At 48.6% G+C, this 12,919-nt stretch overlaps 1 protein-coding gene across 2 annotated transcripts in view; it reads left to right on the top strand.

The window, feature by feature from the left end:
• Positions 1 to 11,712, top strand: part of TTC22 (tetratricopeptide repeat domain 22) — a 30,325-nt gene extending 18,613 nt beyond the window's left edge. Inside the window, exons 4-7 of one of the 2 annotated variants that reach the window (XM_003411163.4) lie at positions 221 to 339; positions 1,607 to 1,768; positions 5,792 to 5,944; positions 6,513 to 11,705. In XM_003411163.4, coding sequence (XP_003411211.2) covers positions 221 to 339; positions 1,607 to 1,768; positions 5,792 to 5,944; positions 6,513 to 7,055 — 977 coding nt within the window. In that variant the 3' untranslated portion in view covers positions 7,056 to 11,705. Of the gene's footprint in view, positions 1 to 220; positions 340 to 1,606; positions 1,769 to 5,791; positions 5,945 to 6,512 lie in introns of both variants that reach the window. The other variant, XM_064282019.1, reaches the window with a different exon arrangement.
• The last annotated feature ends 1,207 nt before the right edge of the window (positions 11,713 to 12,919 follow it).

The following is a 12,919-nucleotide window of genomic DNA, read 5'->3' as shown; positions in this document are numbered from 1 at the left end:
AAGCACTAAAAATGTGTTCATTCATTCATTCACATGTCCCCTCCTCCCAACTTTGTCTCTTTCTGTCCCTGGGCCACCCTCAGTGATTTCACGTCACTATCCCTTCCTTTCTCTTCATGGAGACTAACAGCTTGAATGGACCTGGCCCACTCCCTCTTGCGGCACCCTTCCCTCTCATCCTGCTGCTTCCTCAAGACCCACTTCCCACCCCTCATCCTAGCTCTAGCCTGGTGCTACCTCGGGATGCTGCTGGAGAGAAAAGACACCTTCTCTACCACTCCCATGGGTGTCCACGACTGCGGGTACTCAGGGACCGAACCCCTGGATTGCTTTGGCAAGGTACATGCCCCCAACCACACCCACTCTCCCAAGTGGGAAAGAGCCTGACACCCCGACCTTCCCTACCAGAACCTCTACTTCCCTACCAGAATCGCTGCCATCCCTCACTGTGTGCCCCATCCAGGAAGGACCCTTACTCCAGGCCTTCTCTCCATCCTTTCTTCATTCAAAACAATGTCACAGTTCCTCTTTGCCTAAGACCCTCCCCACACTCGGTCTGGCCCAAGCCCATTTCTCTGGCTTCCTCATCTAAGCCATCCGCCATTTTCAAAAGATAACCCCAGACTTTCTCCCGCCAGGCCTTTGTTCACATTGTTTCCTCTGCACTGAGTTCCTTCCCTCCCCCACCCCCAATGGCATAGTGGAAAGAAGGCGAGATTAGCTGGGGTCCCGTTGCCAGCTCTGCATAATTATGGGATGAGTGACTTTAAGCAAGTCACTTAGATCTCTGAGCCCTGGTTTTCTTAGTTAATTAGTGTTCTGTCTACCTTGTAGGTTATTGAGGGACTCCAAGTAGGTAGTGGACAAAACTGTACACTGTCAACTGTAAAGTGTTGTTCAGATCCTACTACTGGCACCTCATATATGTGGCGGTTTCCATACTTAGCTCAGTTTTGAAGCCTCTCCTGGAAGCCAAGGAGCTTACGATATTCATTCACCTGTACATTCACCACAGTGCCCGACCCAGGGCACATCCCTTAGTGTTTGCTGGTGGGGAGATTAAGGAGCAGTTTCTTGAAAGATCTTAGATCAGAGCAGAGCAAATCATGTTCTAGTTCATGAGTGTTCCTCTGCCCTTCCTTGAGAACTTACTTTGTTCCAGGGCACAGGGAGGAATGGACAGGGCCCCTGCCCTGCAGTTCACCATCTCAGAGGCAGCAGCACACGCAGACAGGGAGTAGTCATAACAACCTAGGCCGTCAGTTCTGTAGCCCAGGGAGAAACCCTGTGCTGCCTAAGTATGGTGGAGAGGGGAGGTGGGTTCTGGCCTTGTCCTCTCACCTGCCCTGGGGAAGATGGATGTGTGCATTGTGAGGAATTTACCTGGGGTCTAGGAGGATTTACTGGACAATGACCAGTGATCCTGGCAGAGAGCATGGCAGTAAGTCAGACTCTCAGGGGTTGAGTGCCACTGGGTTGTACACCAAGTGTTGGGTTCCATGATGGGTCTGAACTTAAGGGCAGGTGGACATGGGAGAGAAGAGCATTGCGGTGATATGTCTCCATTCAGAGTTGAGGTTTGCTCTTACCCTCTTCCCTTACCCAGGCCATCGAGATTGCCAAGGACCACCCCTCCATCCTGAATCGCCTGGCCAAAATCTTCCACTTCCTAGGAAAGCAGGACATGGCCATTGGAACCTGCAACATGGCACTGGACGTCCTTCAAGATCCAGAGCTCAACTGGCAGGCATACTGCACAAGGGCCAAGGTACCAAGGGGGCAGGTGGTGGGTCAACCTGCAGTTCCCACCTCATCCTCGCATTGGGAGTCAGAGAACAAGGGCCAGGGGCCAAGCCCCAGTTTCCAGAGTCCAAAGATTATGGAACCTTCATGGTGGAAGGGAGCTTTGGAGTCATCAAGGCACACAGTTTATGTTCTAGAAGGCTGTCGAATGAAAGAACGGAGGGGCCTTCCACTCACTGCAGGAAGCCCCTCTACAACACCCAGGTTAATGACCCTCCAGCCTCTGCTTGATTAGCATCCACATGGAGTCAGGCTGACCTGTGTTGAAATCTGGCCCTTCCATTTACTACTGAGGGACATGGCAAGTCACTTATCCCTCCAAGCCTCAGGTCCCAAATCTGTAAGGCATGGTAATAAAACCTATTTTAAAAGGTTGTCAGAAGTAACATCTAAAGCATAGTTCCTGGAGTGTAAGAGCTGCTTTTGAAAGGCAGTAAGAAACCCTGGTGGTTCAACGGTTAAGCTCTTAGCTGCTAACTGAAAGGTCAACGGTTCAAACCCACCCATGGGAGAAAGACCGGGCGATCTGCTTCCATAAAAATTACAGCCTAAAAAACCCTATGGGGCAGTTTTACTGTCACATGGGGTTGCTATGAGTAGAAGTTGACTTGACAGCATCTAACAACAGGGTATACTAACCCAACCCAAAAACCCAGTGCCATCGAGTCGATTCCTAGAGGCAGCTTAATGTCTTGAATCAGAGCTCTGGCTCTGAACACAGCCAGCCTTGGTTCCAATCCCACTTCGCCACTTACATTCTCTGGAAGCTTAGGGAAAACCCTCTTGCCCGAACTCTGAGCCTCACTATCTCCATCTGTAGAGTGGGAATAATAGTACCTACCTCATAGGGTTATTATGAGAATTAGATTTCATGTGTAAACCTCAACACATAGTAAGGTGCAATTACACAAGTGATTGCTATTATGAGGCATATTTTTTAACTGACTCACTGTCTCTTGAAGCAGTCTACCACATACATAGTCATTCAGCTACACAAGTCACAAATTTAGCTGAGAGCTACCTCCCTGTAGCTTCCAACACTAGTCCCAGATCTGCCCTCTGGAGCACTCACAGAGCCCATCTGCTTAAAGACCCTGGACTCTGAGCTGACTTTGCTCCAGGCTAAACAGCTCCCTGTCTTCTCCAGTACCTTTCATAGGACCTGGTGGCCAATCTGCTCCCCATCTTGGTTCTATGACATAATCATCTTGCCAGCAGGCAGAAGGCAGGGGATCCCTTCATTGTAGTTGATATGGTTATTATTATCAATAATCATAACAGTAAATAATAAAGCATTTCTATAACACTCTGCATTCCCCAATCACTTTCATGTTCACGGTTTTATTTAATCCTCTCAAGAATCCTATGATAGGGGCTAAACATGTGTCCTTCTTTAAAGGAAACAACAGAAGCTCAGAGAGGTAGCAGACTTACCCAACCAAGGTCCTGCATTCAATTCAGTTCAATTAAAATTCAACTGCAATTCAATTTGACACAAACCTTACTCTTCTGACTCCATCTTGGTCTTCTGTCTTCCCAGCATGCTTGCTGCATCCCTGTAACTCCCAGAGTCACACTTGTTACTCAGATGACTAGACATCCAACAGGCTGTGGGGAGGGGGTGGTGAGGAGGAAAGAACAGAAGGGAAAGGAACTCAGGTTGCCTTCATAAAAGCCTCAGTCCATACTGCACCCCACAGGCTCCAAAGAGACCTGTGGCAACAAGGCAGATAAAGTCTCTGCCCTGGTAAAGCTTAACATTCTAGGAGAGACGGTAGTAAACAACACCACTTCACTGGTGAAAAGTGCTATGAAAAAAATAAATAGTTAAAAAATATGCCTGATAATAACAATCACTTGTGTAATCGCATCTTACTATGTATTGATGTTAACACACAAAATCTGATTTAATTCTTAGAGCAACCCTATGAGGCAGGTATTGTTATCTCCATTCTACAGATGTAGATACTAAGGCTCAGAGTTTGGGCAATTATCTGGTCTTATTTCCTCTCCAACTTCATCTCCCTCTGTCCTCCCCCTTGCTCATCTCTTCTAGCCACCACTGAACCCCTTTCTGTCCCTTAACCTGTGAGGTAGGATCTTGCCTCAAGGACTGTTCTAGAAGGTCTCTGATCAGCTACCTCCCTCACTTCCTACAGATCTTGACACAAAAGGCAGCTTCTAGTGGCCATCTCATTTAAAATGTCAACCCCTTAAGAACTAGATGGTGCCCAGCTACCACCAATGACCACCCTGACAGGGAACACAACAGAGAGTCCCTGAGAGAACAGAAAAGTGGGCTGCAGAACTCAAATTCTAGTAAAAAGACAAGACCTAATGGTCTGACTGACACTGGAGGAACCCCAGAAGACGGCCCCCGGACTCTGTTAACCCAGAACTAAAACCATTCCCAAAGCCAACTCTTGAGACGAAGATTAGACTGGACTGTAAGACATAAAATGATACTCGTGAAGAGTGTGCTTCTTAGTTCAAGTAGATATATGAGACTAAATGGGCAGCTCCTGTCCAGAGGTAAGATGAGAAGGCAGAAAGGGACAGGAACTGGTTGAATGGACATGGGAAATCCAGAGTAGAAAGAGGAGTGTGCTGTCACATTACAGGGATAGCAACTTGTGTCATATAACAATGTGTGTATAAATTTTTGTATGAGAAACTAACTTGAGCTGTAAACTTTCACTTAAAGCACAACAAAACAAAAACATCAACTCCTCACCAGCACTTTATGGCTCCATCCCCAGGCTTACTTTTTCTTTTTAGCACTTGTCACTCCTTAACATACTATTTACTTATATTGTCTGTTTACTCTTTAGTCAGTGCCTAGAACAGTACCTGGCATACAGTACGCTCTTGATGAATGAACTGACCACCTCCCATACGCTAGGATATGTCCTCTCAGTCGTCACGGTAACTCCCCAAGAAGACATTAGTGCAGTAATTTTTCAGGCGTGGAAAATGAAGCCCACAGAGGCTATACAACTTCTTCCTGGTCACTTGGCTAATAAGGGGAGCAGGGAGCTGGAGTACTAACCCAAGTCCAACTGACTCCAAAGCCAGGGCTTTCCGCATCCCATGACAGATACTGTTTTGTAACTAGAGCCCACCCTGATGGCTATAAGCCTTAATACCTTCCACAACAATGACCCTCCTTTTCTTACTTCCTCCTGCCTGTTCGTACCCACCCCTCCTGAACCTCCAGATTTTCTAAATGCTCCAAGTGTGGTTAAAGGAAGGAAGTAGGGATGAAAGTAGGGGTCTGGAGTCATTTGTAATTTGACACTTGTAAATTGGGGCCACCTGTTCTTGCCAAATTGTTGCTTATATGGTGGTGTTGTTAGTTGCTGCCAAGTTGACCTCGATTTGGGGCGACCTTGTGTATAACAGAATGAAACGTTCCCCAGACCTGAGCCATCTTCCTGATTGCTGGTATGTTTGAGTCCATTGTTGTGGCTATTATTAATGTCAATCCATTGCAAATCTGGTGGTACCATCCTATCTAACGTAACCCCTCTCCCAGTTACCTCTATTCCATCTCCCTATTTATTTTTGTATAGCACTTACCACCACTTGAAGTGGCATTATTGTTGTTTATAATTGTCTCTCCTACTAGAATGTTAAGTAAGCCCTACCAGGGCGGAGACTTCATCTGCCTTGTTGCCACTGCACCTCCCTAACAGTGGCTGCCATACAGTGGGTACCCAGTTTGTAATTGTGAATAAATGTGTGAATGAATGAAGGGTTTTTACTTTGTTAATGTCCTCATTGTACAGATGGGGAAACTAAGGCTTAGAGAGGAGTGGCTAGTCTACTAGGCACAGACTCCTGGCTCCCAGTCTTGGGGGGCTTTTTGCTGCACCACAGAGCCTCCCTGAGATGCTGTTGAGAAAAGACTGGTTTCAGTTAGGGCAGAGAGGAAGGTAGCAGTCCTTGCTTGGAGAATCTTCCCTGAGTTGACTCTCTCTGTTGGCAGATCCATATCAGAGCCTACCTGCATGACCTGGAGCGGGCCAAGATGGGGGTCGGGGGCATGCCTGACAGGAACCACCTGGCCTGTGCCAAGGCCGACCTTGAGGAAGTGGTCAAGGTGTGCCCAGGCCTCAAGACCTACCTGGACATCGGCCAGGTAAGGCAGCTTCTTGGCTTGGCTAGGCAACTGCTAACCAAGAATTATTGCTAGGCCAGGCCTGGCCACTGAGGACAGAGAGAAATAAGGCACTTCCCCCTGCCTCATAACAGTACCCATCTCTTACAACCATAAAAAAAAAACAAAAAACATGGTGAGGGTTAAATGAGATGATGGGTGTAAACCATTTAGAACAGGGCCTGGCACTTTCTACGTACTCATTAAGTGCGCACTCAGTAAGAAGCACCTTCCGTGCTCGGGGAATGCTATCAAGGAGGTGACAATATCAGTTTTTCCTAGGAGAAACTGAGGCCCAGAGATTGACTCTCTCAAGGTTATATGGCTAAGCACGGAGCGGTTGGAACTGGAATCTGAGTACTTTCTCCTTTTCCATTCAAGGAACCTAGGAGCGGGGAGGGGACAAAATTTGTGATTAATTATTGTTCAGGGCTGAAGGGTGAAGAGGACAGAATGAATGATGAATGAATGCGTGGAAGTATGGGAACGGACTGAGCTGGAAGCAGTGACTGATGGGAGGAAGGTTCACCCTTGCCCCCACCCACTGCAGGTGTACTACTACATGGGCGTGGACGCGATGCAGGAGCTGATGGCGGTGGATGAGGCAGCACTCAACCAGGCGCTGGTCTTCCTGGCCAAAGCCGGCGAGTCAGAGTTGGGCCCGACGTTGCCAGAGCTGCAGCTGCTTCGCGGCAAGTGTCTGCGCATCAAGGGCGAGGAGGCCAACGCGGCGGCCTGCTTCAAGCGCGCGGTGGAGCTGGACGATGAGGGCTCCAGCCACACCGAGGGCTTCGGCTGCCTGCTCGAGGCGCTGCTGGCGCAGTGGAGCCAGGCGCAGCTGAGCGACGGCGAGCTGGGCCGCGAGGTGGACGCGTGGCTGCGCCGCGCCCAGGGCAAGTATCCGCCGGTGCGCCTGCGCCAAGAGCTGCAGCGCGTGTGGCGCGGCCACACGGACGAGGTGCTGGGGCTGGCCCGAGCCTTGGTGGCCCAGGGCCGGCTGGCGCTGGTGCGGCTGCTCTTCGAGACTATGGAGTTAGAGGGCGAGGGCGCAGGCGAGGGCGCGGCGCGGGGCCACCGGGCGCTCTCCTTCTGAGGAGCCTGTCCCCAGCCACAGCTCATTGGGCCGGGAGTGGACGCTCAGACAGGGCCGCCCTGAGCCGTAGGCTGGAGGAAGAGCAGAGCCAATCAGATTGTCTGTTGGGAATTTTGAATGGGGACGTTGAGACCCCGGGACTGTTGGAATTGCCCACGGAGGAGGAAGGGCCTGATTTAGGAGAGTGAAGGAGGCAGAGGCAGATGTGAGAGTCCCCCAGGAAACTGCCACTTGAGGGACAGAAATATGCAGATATGCACAGGAAATAAGATGGCTGCGAGCCTCTAAAGACAGAAGATTCCGCCTCAGTTGTGGAGATTTTCTAGTCCGTGTGCTCAATCCAGGAAACCCTGGTAGCATAGTGGTTAAGAGCTACTACCGCTGCTAACCAAAAGGTCGGCACTTCAATCCACCAGGTGCTCCTTGGAAACCGTATGGGGCAGTTCTGCTCTGTCCTATGGGGTTGCTATGAGTCAGAATAGACTAGAGGGAAGCGGGTTTGGTTTTTTGGTTTGGTGCTCAATCCCTGAGGCCTGAGTGTCTGTCTTTGGATTCCTATGAACCACACTCCATCCTTGCAGTAAACACCCCTTTACTTAAACTGGTGGTCCCTGGGTGGCACAAGCAGTTTGCAGTTGGCTACTTACCTGGAGGTTGGCCATTCTAACCCGCTCAGCAGTGCTGCAGAAGAAAGGCCTGGTGATCTGCTTCTGTAGAGGCTATAGCCAAGCAAGCTGTGTGGAGCAATTCTACCCTGTCATACGCGGGGTAGTGGGAGTCAGCTCAGCAGCCAGTGGGCTTGTTGTTCATTTGTTCGTTTGACCAAGTGCCAAGCATAGTGCCAAGCTCTGGGGCTAACTCTGTCCTTGCCATCAGAGAGCTCACAGTCTAAACCATGCAGAGTAGGTTAGGCAGAGACTGGTGGGCCAGAGTGGGGACTGTGGAAGACCAAAGGGAAGCCATTAAAAGGTTTCAGCTGGCAGAGCTGGCTGCCTCTGCCTCTCCACACCAGCTAGACTCATCCTGTGTTAATGGCCTTTCTACACCCCCCAGGGGAGGAGAGCCTAGCTAGCCCTGGGGCATAGGCTCTGGCCCTTGGCCACCCCTCTGCAGCAAGCCAACTGCTCAGGCCAGTCCGGGCAGTCTCCCGGGATTGGGACTCCAGTTGGAAGGGAGAGGCCAGTGGGTGGGTGATCTTTATTTAATTACAGCTTTGAGCCCTGCGTGACACCATTGCCTGCTGGGCTGCTGAGAGGACAACTGACACACAGCTGAAGCAGTAGGAGTTCCTCAGGGGAGCACTCTAGAGTGAAAGCCTTAATAACCCCATAATCAGAGTAATGAAGATGAATCACACCTTGTGCTGCCTGCCCACTCCTTCCTCTATGCCTAGCAGCCAACATCAGGCAGTCAGAAACTCCCCTTTAGCTGGAGTGAGCAAGGAGTGTTAAAGATCATGAAAATGGTGAAATTTCTTGGTTAAAGGTTTCTGGAATCTCAGAGTTGGAAAGAACCTTAGTCATCATCTCTTCTACCCTCCCCATCTAAAGCAGCGAGTGTGCCGAAAGGTGCTTTTAAACCACTTACATGCTTCTAGCAGACAGGCAGCTCACTATCTGATGAAACAATCAATCCATTTTTGAACATGCCTGTCATGGATTGAATTATGTCCCCCCAAAAATGTGGGTATCAACTCGGTTAGGCCATGATTCCCAGTATTGTGTGGTTGTCCGCCATTTTGTGATTGTAATTTTATGTTAAGAGGATTAGGGTGGGATTGTAATACCACCCTTACTCAGGTCACCTCCCCTGATCCATGTAAAGGGAGTTTCCCTGGGGTGTGGTCTGCACCACCTTTTAGCTCTTAAGAGATAAAAGGAAAGAGAAACAAGCAGAGAGTTGAGGAACTCATACAACCTAGAAAGCAGTACCAGGAGCAGAGTTCTTCCTTTGGACCCAGGGTCCCAGTGCCTGAGAAGCTCCTCAACCATTGGAAGATTGAGGACGAGGACCTTCTTTCAGAGCCGACAGAGAGAGAAAGCCTCCTGGAGCTGATGCCCTGAATTTGGACTTTTAGCCTACTTTACTGTGAGGAAATAAATTTCTCTTTGTTAAAGCCATCCACCTGTGGTATTTCTGTTATAGCAGCACTAGATGACTAAGACAATCCCTAAGGTCCCCGGGAAATCCTGGTGGCATAGTGGTTAAGAGTTTGGCTGCTAAAGGAAAGGTCAGCAGTTGGAACCCACCAGGCGCTCCTTGGAAGCCCTATGGAGCAGTTCTACCCTGTCCTGTAGGGTTGCTATGAGTCAGAATTGACTCGATGGCAACGGGTTTGGGTTTTGTTTTGTTTTAGTTTTAAGGTCCCTGGGTGGCTCAAGTGGCTTGTGATTGGCTGTTAAAGGTTGGAACCCCTGAGACTATGTCCTTAAGACAGACACCCTTCTTACCTGGAACTAAAGCCATTCCCGGAGACTACCTTTCAGCCAAACAATAGACAAGCCCATAAAATAAACAATATTACCCAAGAGGAACGTGCTTCTAAGAACAATCACTTACTGAGATCAAAAGGGTAACATTTGCCCAAAAGCAAGGAAGAGAAAGCAGAAAGGGGTAGAAAATCTTGACAAAAGGGAATGGGGTAGCCAGAGTGAAAATGAGGAGAGTGCTGACATATTGTGGGGAATGCAACCAATGTCACGGAACACTATGTACAAACTATAGAATGTTAAACTAGTTTGCTCTGTAAGCTTTCACCTAAAGCACAATAAAAATTAAAAAAATAAAGGTTGGCAGTTTGAACCCCCACAACAGTACCATGGAAGAAGGGCCTGGTGATCTGCTTCCGTAAAGATTATAGCCAAGAAAACCCTATGGAGCAGTTCTGCTCTGTACCATATGGGATCACTATGAGACAGCAACACGTTTGGTTTTTGCTTTGTTTTATTTTTTGAGTCTTCTGAGTTTGTCCTTCTATTGAGTTGTATTTTCTGTAATTCCCATCCCTTGATTCACGTTCACCTTCTGGAACCACACAGAACAAACCTTAATATGCAGGGTGGCCTAGAACAAGTCACTTTCCTCTGGCCCCTATTCTCCCTGTTATGGCATCAGTGACCAGGTTGGGCTGTGATAGGGCCTCCAGCTGCCATGCCCAGCCTGGAGCCTGCACAGAGTGGGTGCTAGCAGCTGAAAGCAGAATAGAACAAGGCTTCTCCCCATCCCTAATCAGGCCCCAAGGGAGCACCCTGTGTGGATGGTGGTGGCTGAATGCCAAATGAAGTGAAATATCTCCTTTTCTCAGGCTGTTAACTTTTTTTCTTGTTTAAGGAATGGGAGGATAATGTCATTTAGCACTTTACAACTCGGCAGTAAAATGAGCAGATGGAAACAGATCCCCGGCATTGCGGGTGTGCTTCGCAGCGAGAAATCCTCCCCAGCTCCATGGGGCCAAAGTCACTGGCAGGGCTTGCTAATAGGGTTAGAAACCAGCTAGTTTCCCTCCTTTTCCCCCAGCTTCTCCCCGACTGCAGGCCGCACACGTGACTCCCCACCGGCCCCACACTTCCTGTTCCTTTGCCTCTGCTCACCCTGCTCCACCTGCCTAGAACATTCTTCCTACTTTCAGGTCCTGTTGGAATATAACCTAACTAGCCAAAAGGTTGGAGATTCAAGTCTACCCAGAGGCACCTTCGAAGAAAGACCTAATGATCTGCTTCAGAAAAATTGGCCACTGAAAACCCTATGGAGCATGAGTCTACTCTGACATACATGGGGTCTCCATGAGTCAGATCAACGCAATGGCAACTGATTAAGGATTTCGATGAAGGGGAAGAGGAGGAGGGGGGTGTTCATGGTGAGAAAGTGGTGAGCAAAGACTGGAGCTGTGGGAAAGCTCCAGCTAGCCTCCAAGTGAACAATTTGAGCAGGAAAGTTTCCCACAGTGAGGTCACAGAAAATCACTGTCATGGTCATCACCATCAAAACTATTTACTGAGCACTTGCCATAGGCCAGTCACTGTGGCCTGTGTCTCACACACCTCACCCCGTTTAACCTTCACAAACCCATGAGCATGCTTCAGCATCGTCCCCACTTTACGGATGCGGAAACTGAGCTCAGAGAGGTTAGGGAACTTCCCTGACATCCCACCACACTGCCTTGAATAGCAAGTAGGCTAAGGAGTAAAAACGAATGGCTTTTCAACTATTTGGAGTCCTAGTGGCACAGTGGTTAAGAGCTCAGCTGCTAACCAAAAGGTCCGCAGTTTGAATTCACCAACTGATCCTTGGGAGCCCTATGGGGCAGTTCTACTCTGTCCTACGGGTCGCTATGAGTCGGAATCTACTCGACAGCAATGGGTTTGGTTTTGTTTTTTAAAACTATTTGGAGTTTAGATTACTTTCTCTTCTTTCACATATGTTGCTGTATAAGCTGAACACTTATAAAATCCAAATGGATTTTTCATGTTTGTGTTTTCAAACCACTCAATAACTCTGTGGTGGCGCCTGTTCTATTTTAGCATGTAAATTGTTTCATTAAACTGCAGTTCCTCTGTGAGTTGTATTTGTCATCCACAAAGTGAAAGAAATAAAAGAACTCCCACTGTGGTGGAGATCTATTGTTTTATCTGCCCGCTGCCCTTACCTGCTGGGAATAGCACACCCCTTCTTTGTGAGGTAAGAGTCCCCCTCCCCCCACCCAAATCTGCAAACAAAGTAACAAGACATGGGCCAGGGCGCAGAAACAAAGCCATTCCCCAGAACAATGGGCCAAGGTATCAGAAAATAGCCCCCAAACTTCTTTAAAGTTTTTTCAGAAGCAGCTGGAGAAAACCAGCCCCAAGGACATGCACAGAACATCCACCTGTGCCCGCTGTGTGACCTCCCACCAGGGGCAGTAAGGAGCTGCAGCAGCAGCTGGTAGACTGCACAGGCGCGACACCCCATAATAAGTCTTGCTACGAATTCCAGAGGCCTCCAGGACAGGAGCCATATTGGAAAGCTGCTGCGCGCACTTTAGTTAACGTATCCCTGCCTGTGTCTATGAATAAATATGAATATTTTCCCACCCAAGAACTTAAAAAAAAACCCAGGCCTGTCTTTTGTTCTGTGAGACTGGGATATGTGTTGCTGTAGGCCCTCCTCGTCTCCGCTTACAAGCCTCTTCAATAAAGCTTTGCTTCTGTGGAAAACTCTTAAGTGCCTTACCTGCTCATTCTTGACCAGCAAGAGGCAAGAACCTTATTCTGGTAACAGCGGGACTCCCTGGGTGGTGCAAATGGTTAAGCATTTGCTCAGCTACTAACGGAAATGTTGATGGTTCAAATCCACCCAGAGGCACCTTGGGAGAAAGGCCGGGCGATCTACTTCTGAAAGATCACAGTCACTGAAAATCCTATGGAGCATAGTTCTACTCTGACCCTCAGGTATCACCTCAGTGCCTGTAACAGTTCTTTTGACCCCAACTACCTGGAGTTACCTGGAGTTAGAGCCCTGGTGGTACAGTGGTTAAGTGTTTGGCTGCTAACAGAAAGGTTGGCAGTTGGAACCCACCAGCCACTCCAGGAGAAAAATGTGGCAGTCTGCCTCCACAAAGATTACAACCTTGGGAACCCTATGGGGTAGTTTCTACTCTGTCCTACAGGGTTGCTACGAGTTGGGATCAACGGCAATGGGTTTGTTTGTTTTTTTTTTTTTCAGTACCCAGAGTTAGGTCCAAACTTCATATGTTAAAGGGAAAATGGCTACAAATCTGGGGGTTCTCCCAACCTCAGTTTTAATTATTGGCTAGAACGACACACAAAACTCAGGAAAGCACTATATTTATGTTTATATCTTTATTATAAAGGATACAAATCAGGAAC

The sequence above is a fragment of the Loxodonta africana genome, chromosome 3 (genome assembly GCF_030014295.1).
Source record: "Loxodonta africana isolate mLoxAfr1 chromosome 3, mLoxAfr1.hap2, whole genome shotgun sequence".
NCBI lineage: Eukaryota > Metazoa > Chordata > Mammalia > Proboscidea > Elephantidae > Loxodonta > Loxodonta africana.
This window is presented reverse-complemented; position numbering and strand designations above follow the sequence as displayed.